This window comes from Trichoplusia ni, chromosome 4 (genome assembly GCF_003590095.1).
Source record: "Trichoplusia ni isolate ovarian cell line Hi5 chromosome 4, tn1, whole genome shotgun sequence".
Taxonomy (NCBI): Eukaryota; Metazoa; Arthropoda; class Insecta; order Lepidoptera; family Noctuidae; genus Trichoplusia; species Trichoplusia ni.
The window spans coordinates 2,696,644-2,710,286 of record NC_039481.1 but is presented as its reverse complement, the minus strand read 5'-3'; the positions used below and the strand labels follow the sequence as shown (position 1 = coordinate 2,710,286).

At 42.5% G+C, this 13,643-nt stretch overlaps 1 protein-coding gene across 1 annotated transcript; it reads left to right on the top strand.

Annotated features, from left to right (window-relative positions):
- Window positions 1-657: 657 nt before the first annotated feature.
- Window positions 658-12,228, top strand: LOC113493000 (protein PRRC2C-like). The gene is made up of 15 exons (XM_026870762.1): window positions 658-851; window positions 1,310-1,471; window positions 1,910-2,055; window positions 2,168-2,228; window positions 2,483-2,657; window positions 2,795-2,931; window positions 3,078-3,161; window positions 3,198-3,325; window positions 3,411-4,526; window positions 4,684-7,975; window positions 8,215-8,356; window positions 8,564-8,844; window positions 10,475-10,756; window positions 11,253-11,472; window positions 11,544-12,228. Exons 2-15 carry the CDS (start codon window positions 1,358-1,360, stop codon window positions 11,660-11,662), a joined length of 6,297 nt encoding a protein of 2,098 aa, XP_026726563.1. The 5' UTR covers window positions 658-851; window positions 1,310-1,357; the 3' UTR covers window positions 11,663-12,228.
- Window positions 12,229-13,643: the final 1,415 nt, after the last annotated feature.

The window sequence follows — 13,643 nt, the reverse complement described above, 5'->3', positions numbered from 1 at the left end:
AAGATATAGTCAAAATTTAAAAGATGATTTATAACAGAAAACCATATTTTAACAAATCATTTTTTTAGTCGATGTTTTTCGCATCTCGGGCTGAAAACTCGGAATCTGACATAAAAAATCCTATTGAATTTGACGCGACTAGGTAGGTTTATTTTATTAACCCACGATTGCTTATAAAATAATAATAATGTTAAGAAATGAACCAAAGTAATTATTGAAAACACCGCCTCTTATCTTATTCTCTCTGAAATAAAAATAAAATTAGATTAAAATCTCGACGAATTAAGTGTGTGTTAATGATATCAGTTTATAATTGTAAGGAAATAATATACAGGAATACGTACTTTGTTTTTGTTTGTATTCTTACAATTTCCTAAACAAATTCGTTGTAGTACCTAACTGAAAATTCTTTAGCAAAAAAAATACCCTTTTCCTTAAAAATCACTATACTTCAGGGTAGAGGGTGCTATCTATAGATTGTAAAGAAAACAGACAGTTCTTCTCAATCCACAATTCTATACGCAATAATAGAACATTTGATAAGTACAGCTGATTTTCTGAATAAAGAAAACTTGCCAACTAAAAAAATGTTACATTGGTTACAAACTCGGCAAACTTGCATTTTGTTTTACTATACATCCGTCAGATAGCGCTGTGTCGCGTCTTTGTGACGTCACGCTATTGATTGTAAAAAGGAAGGAGATCGTCTTTTGGAGACGCCATCTTAAAATAAAGTGATATAAGTTTTGGTAGCGTAGATTATAGTTAAAATCTAAAGTAATCTTCTTTAAGAAATTAGCAATCGAGCTTAGATAATTTTTATTCCGTAATACCAAGTGTAACGGACCAAGGTACTTATGTATTTTGCTTTTATTGTTTTCTGGAAATATAAAAATTAGTTTATTTACCGTTCTATAACTCCAATCTTGTTAGTACCGTTATTTTGGGCTAGATAGTTGGAAGTTGTAAAAGTCTAACGGGCAATAAAGTGTAATCAAAACGTTAGTGGAATTGGAAGTCATCGATCCAGCGTTCATCAGACGGATGTAACACGTCAATAAACTCTGAGGGCAGGGCTCTAATCATTTATTGTTCTTTCAGTGCTGTGAAAGTGTTTTGTGTTCTAGTGAAGCTCAAGAATTGTGTTAATTTATCTTTTGAACCGTAAGAATACTTCTTACTTTCATTGGATTGGAACGGATTACAAATAAAATTGAAGGACGATTGTCTTTGGTTGTGACTATCGGTGGCTAGTCGGTTGTGGTACCAGTGAGATCAGCCTTTGTAGAGTCGGTTGCGCTGATTGCAGTTGGTGGTCGGATCGAGGGTGACCTCCTGATGGTGTGTACATCGCAGCATGTCTGCACTCTCGACGCCGGGCGGCGGAGGCACTACGGCGCAGAGCAAGCCGACGTCCGGCAAGCAAAGATATCAGAAGTTGGACATCAATAGCTTGTACTGCGCCAACCGGGTATGTACTGCACCCAGTTTTTTTGTTTTATTGAAAGAAAACGCCCATTTTTAACTACATAACATTGTTTCGATATTAGAAATACCTAATTTGCCATATTGTTAGTTGTAAAAGAGAGTCCTGCATCTTGTATTTTACATTTATTATTAGTGTCCATTCATGCTAAACTGACTATTAAAATTAGGTTTCTTATAGTGGTATTGTGGACTGAAGTCAGCTGGATAATGGCAGTCACAGTTGAATAAATTGACCTTCACTTGCCTTGTGAATATCTACTTACAGCAGTGAAATAGACAATGACCTTGTTTAATAGATTTGCAATGGTTATGAATAGCAGGAAATAGTTTTCTAACAAAAGATATAGCAATTATTAAAAAAACTGTGATGACCTAGATAGCAATAAGTTATACTATGTGTAATGTGAAATAATTATTGTAGAACGAAAACTCAGAGCCGTCCTCAGTAAAATCTCAACTAAGCCGTAAACATGGAATGCAAAGTCTTGGAAAAGTTCCTTCAGCAAGGCGCCCACCAGCCAACTTGCCTTCTTTAAAAACTGAAACTGGTCAAGATCCTAACACAAAGTAAGTGTGTAATTTAATAAAGTAGTGTTAAATGGTTTAAAACCAGTTTCTAGAAGATTTTTTTGAAGTATTTATTTATTTTATTCAAATTATGAAACTACTTTTCTTTCAGCTCTATATCTGCGGTTGCTACAACTGTATCTACAACCTCAACATGCACCTCTCAGACTATAGTGAGTAATGTTTATGGTTTTATATTTTGCTTTGTGTTTAAAACAAAGGAGTGTTACTTCAGGTGTTGCAAGTCTTAATTTTTTTATTTCTTACTTTCTAGACATTTTGTTGTGTGAGCTTCTTATCATACAAGTTCATTGACATCTTATGTTTGTTTAGTTTGTTATCTTATTAAGTTTTTTTTATGATTTCTTAATTGACTTGTATAATTATAGATTTTATATTTATTGTTTTGTGATATTTGTGTCTCCAGTCTACAACATCGAACAGCAGTGTGGTTGCTGGTGCTGGACCCGGCGGATGGGTGGCACTCCCACCACCGTCATCCCCACACTTCCGCACAGAGTTCCCCTCACTGGAGGCAGCTGCACAACCATCACACCGCTCCACAGAACATGCCGCACCACAACCACAATTGAGACCACAAAGTTAGTATCCTATTCTCAAATTTGTTAAAATAAAGTAGAACAAAGAAAACATTATTATTAGAAAGTTACTTATTTGATGTAACCAAATTGTTTTTACAAACAAGAAATCTTTTTTTTGATTTTCGTCATTATTACAGCGGAAGGCAGCTGGACGTGCGGTGGCACGGCGGGCGTCCGCCAGGAAGCCACGTCAGCCGCCGCCGCCGTGCCCGCCTCCGCACCTGCCTCACAACAAAGCCCCGCATGTCTTCCAAGATCAATACTGCCATCCTTCGTACGTATCTCATTTATTTAAAAATATATTTAAAGTTAAAAAAAAAAATGTTGTTAAAACAAAAAAATAACCCAACGATTTTATTGACGTTTTAATTAAGTGAATGGAGATGTCGTAATCAGTCAGTAATTTGTATTTCCTTAAAGATGAAAGGTAGCAGTGGTGGAGGGCTCGGGATGGGCACGCTCGGCGCCCTGCGCGACAGCCGCGGCGGCGCGGGCGCGGGCGCGGGCGCGGCGGGCGGCGGCGCGCGGCCGCAGCAGCGCGCGCCCGCCACGCCGCGCGCCGTGGAGGTGCTCACCGCGCGCCCCATCCTGCGCGACGACCAGATCTCCTCGCTCGATGACATCTCCCGCGACGCCGGCTGGGCGCAGCAGGATGACATCGATTATGAGTGAGTGACGACGCGCCCCACGACGGATCCTGAATGCTGTATTGATTAATTTCGTCTTGACAACATCATAATTTTCCATTTACAGCCAGAAGCTGGACTTCTCTGACGGTGAGTCGTCGGCCCCGAATAAGGGCGGTCCGAGGAGCGGTGGTAACCGCGCGAGTGTTGAAAGCGAACGTGCTGATGTTAAACTTCACGAGCCCGGAGATGAGGACCAACTTTGGGCCGAAAGGCGGCAAAAACAAAGTAATGAAGTGGCTCAAGCCGTCGCTCGTGCCCGTCAACGCAAAGAAGAGGAACAGCGGAGACAGCAACGTGATTCTTCTGCTCCCTTGCAATCTAAGGACGGTCGCGACCGTATGGACAGAGTCGGCGATCGAGATCGCAATGAAAATAGGGACAGAGAACAAGATGGCAGAGAAAAGGACAGGGGCGACAATAGAGACAGAGATCGTACCGATAATAGGGATCGCATGGATATAAGAGACAAAGAGCGTAACGATGTACGTGATCGAGACAAGGATCGAGTTGAAAATAGAGAACGCGATCGTATGGATAATAGAGATCGCTACGATAATCGTGACCGCGATCGAGACGTAAGAGATCGTGACCGTGACCGAGAACGTGATCGCGATCGCGAACGCGACCGTGATCGCGAGCGTGAACGTGATCGTGAAAGGGAACGCGATCGCGAACGTGACAGAGCAGATAATAGAAATCGTGTTGAAAACAGAGATCGCGCAGAGAGTGATAAAGAAAGAATGGAAACACGTGATAGAGATCGCAATGATAACAGAGATCGCAACGATAATAGGGATCGCAATGATAATAGGGACCGCAATGAGAATAGGGAACGTTCTGATCGCGAAAGATTCGACCGAGACCGAGACCGTATGGATAGAGATCGTGATCGGGTGGACCGTGATCGGAATGATCGTGAGAGAGACCGCGATCGTGACCGTGATTTTAGAGAACGGGATCGTGATTATGGTCGAGACCGCGACCAAAACAACCCAGGATTTTCGAAAAACTTCCAGGCTAATATACCACCGCGATTTTTGAAAGCGCAACAAAATAGACAACAAGAAGATCACAAAGGTTGGGCATTTTCTGCAAAACAAGCAGGCGGCAGGCGTCAAGAACCTCAATCCTACAATGCCCCGCGTCATGCACCCCACAACGGCCGCCGTTCTTATTCACGGTAATTTCTGCTTAGTATTCTATTAGCTTATTGCTTTACAAAAGAAAAAAAAAAATTTCTTAAACTTAATTACTAATATTTGGCCTACATGTGTAGACTATTTTTTAGATACCATAATGTTCTGTGAGATGCTCATTATATATTTTCTTTATTTTAGTGACTATTCCGATCGTGAAGATGACTTCAGAAGAGATAAAGATGGACCTGGTCCGCAATGGCGGTCTGAAATGCAAGATTACGAAAGATCTGGACGTGAAATGGACAGATCAAATTCTAAGGATTCATACGACTATAAAGATAGGAGAAATGAATCTGATAAAAAATCAATAGAAAGCACTATTGAACCTAGCAGTCGAACTGCTGCCGACAAACTGACGGAGGTATTTGAAAGAAAGAGTATAGGACTCGCAGAACCATTCGCGAATTCAGAAGTTTCAGGTCAGCCGCTCGCTCCTGAGCGACGTAGTTCGCCACCTTCGAATCTATCGCAAAGAGAGTCTGCTGAAAGAGAATTTGGAAAAACTTCGTGGGCTGAAGTCACTCAAGAGGAGCCTAATAGTTCCAATCAGAGGAAATTATCAGTTGAAAAAGTTTCAATGAGTAAAGATGTTGAACCTGCATCAAAGGAAGTAATTGATCGTGAAATTATTAACGATGAAAGTAAGCGTAGTAACCAACAAACTCTGGCGACTCATTCACTTCAACCATCTACCATCCTGTCAAGTAATATAATTAATCCGCCAATATCCCAGGCACCTATTCATAAGGGTCTGAATAATATGAATACTTCTAATGTTCAAAATTTTGGACAAACTCATCAACCTCAAATACCTTATGGTAATAATCAATCACAAGTACCTGTGAGCCAATCACAAACTGCCTTCACTGATAACCAAGGTAAACCAGCACCAACTCAAGCACCCCCTAAACATCATAACCAAACTGAATCACAAAAACTAGCCTTACCTGAACAAATAACTCAACAAACCATAGTTAAGCCTGTGTTCACATCCCAGAAGTCTGAAAAAGATCTATCAGAGTCTGAATCAATAGCATCTAAGTCAAGTACGGATCCATCGAGCTTAGTTGGTATTAAAGTTAACGAAAGTGGATATTCTGCTGAATCTCTTCATGGTAGTGCAAACTCCCAAAAACGATCTGTTGATGAAAAGAAAAACGAAAGAATTAGTAATGAACAGTTGAATAAGATTCCTGCTAAAGAGCCAGTGGAACGTAAATCAAGCGGGTCAGGGTCTGAAAAGAAAAGTAGAGGTTATGGAGGAGGTGGTTATGCAGTTTACAGTAGAGGTTGGGGACCGAGGCGACGCTCGCATCGAAGCTCTCGTTCTAATAACAGAGCCAGTGAATCTGACGGCTCGACTGATGGTGCGCCCAATCCAGAACGCAAAGAGCGGCGAAGGGCACCTCGTAGTCCTAGAGGTCCTAAAAATTCGCATGACAAATCCGATGACCCAAATCGACCATTACCAGTAGACCAACCTGCCGTTGTAACTGATGGAATGGAAAACAGAGAACCATTTGCGCCACGTGGGCAACCGTCTCGACGTGGTCGAGGAGGATTCCAGGGCACTTCACGACCTCCTGCCCCGGCAAAAAGGGTAACTGGATATGGGCCGCCCAATACTAAAAGCCCATTTGGCCAGGCCAATAGGGCAGTAAAAGAAAATGATGATATAAAAGATAATATGCTAATCGATGATAAAATGAAGGGCAACAATAAACCCAGAGCTGGTTCCACTACAGGAAGGGGTCGTGATCGACGCCCTAAGGGTGCAGGCCCTCTTAGTGGTGAAGATGAGAATTGGGAAACTACATCTGAACATTCCGAAGGTGGTGGCACGTCCAGCCATCGCCGATCCGTAGCTGGTAGACAACCTGGTCAATCACAGAAAGGTCAAGGAGGTGGACGTAATCAAAATGCCGGAAATCGTCAGAATAATGCTCGCAACCCTCAGGGTTCTAAGAAGGATGTAGGTGATAATAAAACAGGTGATATTTCAGAGGCTATGAATGATCTCAAGCTATCTTCTGGCAAGAAAGAAGACGAAGTCGTGGATGACGGTTTCCAGGAAGTAAGAAACAAAAAGAATTCTAAAGATACTAGAGGTCCCATCAAAGAAGATAATCAACATTCAGCCAAACAGCCTAGATCTCATTCTAATCAAGGTGGTGGCAGGAATGGATCTTCATCTAGAAACTCTAATGATAAATCAAATCAACGCGGTTCAGCGCCTGTTTCTAGCAAATCTAATCCCCAATATGATCGCCCACGTCAGGCTAACTTGGCACCACGTTTTGTTAAACAAAGACAAAAGCAACAGATGGGGCTGGTGTCTGGGTTCGGGGGTGATACAGGCGCGGCGCCTCCACCTCCACCTGTCAATGCGTGGGATAAACCTATATCTCAATCATTGCGGGGGAATATAGAGGAACCCACTGAACCGGGAGATAATAAGTCTGGTCAGTCGAGTCAACGCAGCTCTCCAGGAGACACTTCCATTGAAACTAAAGCTCCTGTACAGCCTACTTGCGCTATTGCTGTGGACAAGAATAGTGTGCTGGATGGGGCGACACCACCTGTAGAGACTATTATCTTCGAAAATACAAACTATAAGACTGCTACACCTGACGAAAACTTACAACAGAAGTATCAAATCAATACTAACATCCCGAAAACTCAGGCGGAGGAGATAAATTCTGAATTGGAGAATCGTTCATTAACATTTAATGGAGAAGTAAGACCACGACCCAGATCTATCCAAGAACTCATATCAGACAGACCAGTAGTAACCGATGCAGATGGTACTGGCTTAGGCCTGCAAATGACGTTTGATACATCACAGAAACCTGAAGATTCATCTGATATGAAGCTTGATTTTGCATTTGATTCTGATCTTGGACAACTGACAGAAGATAAGTCTGCAAAATCTCTTGGCCTGCCACGCGGCGTACATATGAGTACATCAAACACAATTTCTCCTCTGGCAGCTGATCTCAATTTAAAAATCGCCAGTGTTAAGAAAGTTTGGGAGATGCCAGCTGTGGCCGAAGGTACGGAAGATATACAGTTTGCAGGTTTTGAAGAAAATAATACAGAGACTGCTCCACCAAACGTTTGTAAAGTAAAGCCCACGCAGCAATTACAGTCTCCACCGCCTCAGCATTACAATCATGTTGGCTATCAAGGTGGATATGGAAGTCTGTCCGTCCCGTCCCCGCCAGCAGTGATGTTCAATTCGTCGCAGCAACTGTTAAGCTCTTCTCAGCAACTGCCGCAGCAGGGTGGCCTCTACGGGGCTTTCCTAGATCAAAGCAGGGGCCAGTTCGGCGGCTTTCCTGGCGCTCCATACGGCGCCGGATCTGCGGCGCCCTACAACTATCAACCTCCGCCTGATATGTTTCAGAGCTTACCAAATCAATATCGCATGGTAAGCATATATTAGCTGATTTGTAAATCGGTATAGTAACAATATATATGCGTAATATACCTTATATTCTATAATAGCCTAAATTACAAAGTTCTTACGAGTTTTTATCGTTTTGTCGCTTCTACAGCAGTGAATTGATTGATTATCTATATAAAAAAGTAACTGGTTGTTACTGGTTTAATAATTTCATTTAGAAATGTATGTTATAAATATTTTTAATGTGTGTTTTCCCTGTCCAGGCCGCAGCCGCAGGCGGTGGTGCAGCATTCGGCCAGTCGGGCCAACTGGGTAATAGTCCCAGTACTGTTCTAATCTCGAGCACTTCTAATTCTCTCATGTCAGCCACTGTCAAGCCTTCCACTCAACAAATAGGCGCTATTGGTGCGTATAACATCTCACAAACGAGAAAAAGAAATGAAATGAAATATGCAATTTATAAAATTTTATCTTTGTAAATAAAATGGCTGAATTAAACAAATCATTGCAAATTTGAGTAAATATTGGTTGATATTTAAAATTTAAGTAGACCTCCAACTTATGATTAAGCGATTAGTTGTCAAGGAATAAATGTAATTTAAAACCGAACAGGTAGTAAAGGCGGCGCCGTCGGCGGCGTGGGCGGCGTGAGCACGTACCAGCAGCAGTACCTGGGCTACTCGGCGCCCGTGGGCGACGCGCCCTACTCGCTGCCCGGCCTGCTGCCGCGCCCGGCGCCGCCCGCCAGCTCCTACTACTCGCCGTACCAGCCGCCTACCGCGCCTGCGCCCACCTATCCATTGCAGTTCACGCAGCCTGCTCAATCCGGGGCCTTTGGCTCGCAATTCCTTTCTTCACAACTGCAAGTAGCGGCAGCGGTTCAGCAGATGCAGGTACTGCGGCACTCTGATTGCTTTGTATTTATTCTTAAATCAAATCAAATCAAATCAAATCAAATCAAATAATTTATTTTACGAATATGTGTACATAATAAAGATGTTAAGGTTTAAAATAGTTCTATAACATATTCCGCCATTAGGCATGCAAAATATTAAATATTAAAATACAAAATAATAAGTTCAAAAGTAACTATAAAATACAAATTCTAAAGACAAATACATATAACTAAAACAATAACAATGCAAAATAACAAATGTCAAAACTTATCCTCTAAATATTCTCTAATATCATAGTAGCATTTACTAATAAGAAATTCTTTGAGTCTTTTTTTAAATTTATCAATAGTATCAATTTTCACAATGGAATTGGGGAGTTTATTATACAATTTTGGTGCCATGCAAAATAGGCTTTTATTTAAAAGAGTGGTTCTACTAGGTTGTACTTTTATTTTATGACTATGTCGATTACTACGCAGTGTTTCATATGAATTTAAATTATTTTTTACAAATACAATGACTTCAAAAATATACAAGCATGGCAATGTAAGAACTCTCAGTGACTGGAAATAAGATTTACAACTATCATATTTATCTAATTGACACATCGCGCGAATGCATTTCTTTTGTGATATAAATGCGGCATGCCTATCTGTTGAGTTTCCCCAATAAACTAAACCATATCGTAAAGTTGAGACTACGTACGCATGGTATGCTGTCAGAATAGTGGATGTGTTTACTGTTTTTGCTAACATGTGTAACGCATATGAGAATTTATTTAATTTGGTACATACAGACTCAACATGTATCTTCCAATTTAGATTGCAGTCAACATTTATACCCAAGAACTTTGCAACCGTAACTTCTTTAACTGGCTGACCACAATAATTTACACTAATGTCTGGTATAAAAGAATTACCTGTATTTCGGAAAACCATCAAATTAGTTTTACTTAGGTTTATAACAAGGTTATTTGCTTTCAACCAATCAATAATATTTACTAAACCATTATTTATTTCCGATTCCAGCAGTTTAGAATCTTTATTTGAAAACATAACTGTACTGTCGTCGGCAAATAAGACCATTAGAGAGTTTATTACCTGGGGGAAGTCATTTATATAAATGAGGAATAATAATGGTCCTAATACACTCCCTTGAGGGACACCGTATTTTATGTTTTGTACATTAGACTTAAATGTTAGTTCTTGCTTTTGTCTTGGACATATTTTTGTGATTACAGTAACTTGTTTTCTTTCATTCAGGTAGGACATTATTAAGCCTAGTGCGTTGCCCCTTATACCATAGGCGTTAAGCTTTTTTTCTAGGATCTGATGGTCTACGTAATCAAAGGCTTTTGTTAAATCCATGTATAAAGCACACACAGGAGTTTTTGAGTCTAATTTCTTTGTGATATTAGCTAAAAATTTATAAATTGCCATATTAATAGATTTATGTTTACGAAAACCCATTTGTTCTTCTGCTAAAATTTTATTCCTCTCTAAGTAGCTATTGAGATTTTCATATATAACTTTTTCTAGTACTTTAGATAGTATTGGGATGAGTGCTATGGGTCGATTGCACAGTTTAGTTAATCAAAATATAAACTCATCTATCTTCTGAATTGCAGCAGCAATATCGGGCGCCGTTGCAGCAGCAGTATGCGCCCCAGCCGCGGCCTCCGCCGCAACAGTTGAAGAGCCCGCTGCACGAGCACGCCAACGGGTTCGCCCCGCTGTGCGAGGCGGCCTCGCCCACGCCCAAGGGAGCCAACAAGCCGCAGAAGCCGCCGCACTCCCCGCCGCAGCACAAGTACCACGCGCCGCCGCCGCACGCCCAGCACGCGCAGCATCCGCAACACCCGCAGCATCCGCCGCCCGCTCACACGCCTCACCAGCACCACCAACAACAGGTCAATCGAAACTATATTTTGATGTTCATAGAATAAGACCCCCTCAGGCTTCTTTCACTTCTAAGTAGATCACACCAGGTAAGCACTCCATCCCTACTAATATTATAAATGCGAAAGTAACGTAAAAAGTAGTGTCTATCTCTCTGTCTACGCTTTCACGTTTAAACCACTGCACTGATTTTAATGAAATTTGGTACAAAGATAGAGTTGACCTTGAGAAAGAACATAGGTTAGTTTTTGTCCCGGAGTTTTGAAGAGTTCTTTTGGAAACGCGATATAACCGACATCGGCGCGGGCGAAGCCGCGGGCGAAAAGCTAGTTTACTTTAGATCTAATCAATTATCACACGATTTGAATTGATAGTAAATTATTAAAGCATTTTTGTATATTGTCTTATGCACATAACTTTTAGTGATTATTTCCTATCTAAAGGTAAGGCACAAAATCTATTAAGGTAAGGCATAATCAAATTTCAATGAAATGTCATATCGTGCAGATGGTGAGCGGAGGCAACAACGGGCGCTGCGGAGGCGGCGGCGGCGGCGGCATGGCGCGCGGCGGCATGGTGGCGCCGCGCTACCCCGCGCCCATCGGGCAGCGGCCGCACGCGCCCGCGCACGCGCTGTACCGCGCGCCGCCCGCCGCGCCCGCGCCGCGCCCGCACCACGCGCACCACGCGCCGCGCCCCAACCTCTACTACCACCAGCACCAGCGCAGTTAGTACCTTGTGTTGTGTCGGCGCCGCCAGCCGCGCGCTGGCCGCCCCCTCACTGTGTGTTGTGTGCAGACGGCGGCGGCGGCGAGCGCGCGCCGGAGAGCGTCGAGGCGGCGGCGGGCGGCGACGAGCCCGGCGAGCCCGCGGCCGTGGCGGACGCGCCCGCGCCCGCCGAGGTCAAGGCGGAGTGAAGGGCGCGCGGCCCGCCTCGCGACCAGCCCCGTGCCGCCCCGTGCCGCCGCACGGAGACTAAAGCGCGCCGATCCCGCGCGCGGCGTATGCTACTCGACTTCGCCGATTTTAGATTTTCGGTATATTAATTAGGACGTAAATTATGGAAGTGATTCTGAGCCGTTCGACTCGCGGCGTCGCCCCCGGCCCGCCGTCGAGTCAGCCGCGACGACGCGCGGCGCGTTCTGTTCGTATGTAAATATGTCGATCGGACGGCCATCCGACTCCTTGACTGTTATATTTAAGTATATATAGACGCGACCGGTCGGCGGCTCCGCTGCGACGACCGGAGTTCCCCGAGGACCGCGCGTCCTCGTCCGATGCTGCCTCGAGACACCTCTCATTAGTGAATATGTAGCTACGGTTTTTGCAGACCTAATGTCGATGCGATGTAACCGAATAATAAATATAATTTGGAGCGCAGACGACCGAGTGCCGCTCGGCGCGTCTGCCGATCGACGCGGGTTAACGCTCCATGTATCATAATCAATTAATATTATATGCGAATAAAATTATTATGACCGAACTTGATCTTTTTATTTTTATTTAATGAAATATAAAATGAATTGTGTACTGTCGTGCACTGCAGCAGATACTACTCATGTTTACACCTAAAATAAGATTTTACGTAATTTTATATCTAGGTCTAATGGCGAAAAGTCGAATGTATGCTCAACCGGCATAAAAAAATATCTTGTTTTCTAAAAAGGTGAATCATTCTCTCTGATCTTTATTTTTTAGTGTTTGCTGTTATACCGTTAACCGTGTAAAATTTCAACTGTGAGGGCCCCAATACCCAAATATCTACGGTTTAGGTAAAAAACTAAAAATAAAGATCCATTCAAGCAACGGTTGTTATGGTCACCCATGATTTGTTTTATTTAACCCCCTACATTAAACACCTCTATTGAAAACAAACTAAACTGAAATCGCCCGTTCGGGAGCTATGATACCGCAAACACGTCAAACTTATACAGAACCCCTCTTGCGTCGGGTATTAAAAATGTCAACAATATTTATTATGCTGTCTAGTTAGAGAGCGACGTGGCGTGGCGGCGTTTTAGGCAAACTACTACATTTAAATGTGCTATATGTATGTATCGGGATTGCCCGACTAGTTTCGGACCCAACCTGACTGGCCTGAATTAACCGTTGCAATACTCAGTTATGGACCATACTACTACACGATTTTTACTATGAACGCTATCATGCTTTTTGTTGTGAGGCCGGTATATATATTCTAACTATTACGAGAATTCCAAAATATATTCTCAAGTAAAAATAGACTATCGAAACGATAACGGCCCTTAGGCTACCAAGTTATAAGTAGTTACAGCTCTATGGTTTGATCCCGTCACGCACCAACATCTTCGAATCCATGTGCGTATTACCAAGTAATAATTTATTATCATTGCCAACAACGGTGAAGTAAAACACCGCGAGGAAACCGGCGAAGAAGGGATATAAAAGCCACGTCACACAAAAGGTTGTACGACAATCATATAAAAAGGAGTCTCTAATGTCATACAATTAAGTGGGTCAAATTTTGATACACAAACATCGTGCACTGGAAGCGAAAACGAGGATATGGTTAAGTACAACGATACGATCCATTTTTGGCTGCAAGCCAAAATAACTTCGCCCCCATCTGAGGGTTACGTTTAAAGTAAGAGGTCTCCCGCCGAACCGGCGCCAACCATGGCTAGCCGGCTGGTCTATATGATTATGAGCTTTCAAAGGGGGATATTGTATAATTTTGTTCATTTTAGCTAAAGACTAACTTATCTACTTGACATCAACCTATCTTCTTTGTAAAAATTGTGTTCATAAGTTTTGAGATCCTTGTGTTGTTTGACGTTTACCGTATTCGATTCATAACACAAAACAGAAGCGCTAATAACTTAGCGATGTTCGATGATATTCCTACATATAAAGATTTAA

Excerpts from the sequence above, each read along its gene's own strand:
- LOC113493000 (XM_026870762.1), top strand. The coding sequence starts at position 1,358 with ATGTCTGCACTCTCGACGCCGGGCGGCGGAGGCACTACGGCGCAGAGC. Across the intron at positions 7,976-8,214 it reads TACCAAATCAATATCGCATG|GCCGCAGCCGCAGGCGGTGG; the intron begins GTAAGCATATAT and ends TTCCCTGTCCAG. Across the intron at positions 8,357-8,563 it reads TCAACAAATAGGCGCTATTG|GTAGTAAAGGCGGCGCCGTC; the intron begins GTGCGTATAACA and ends AAAACCGAACAG.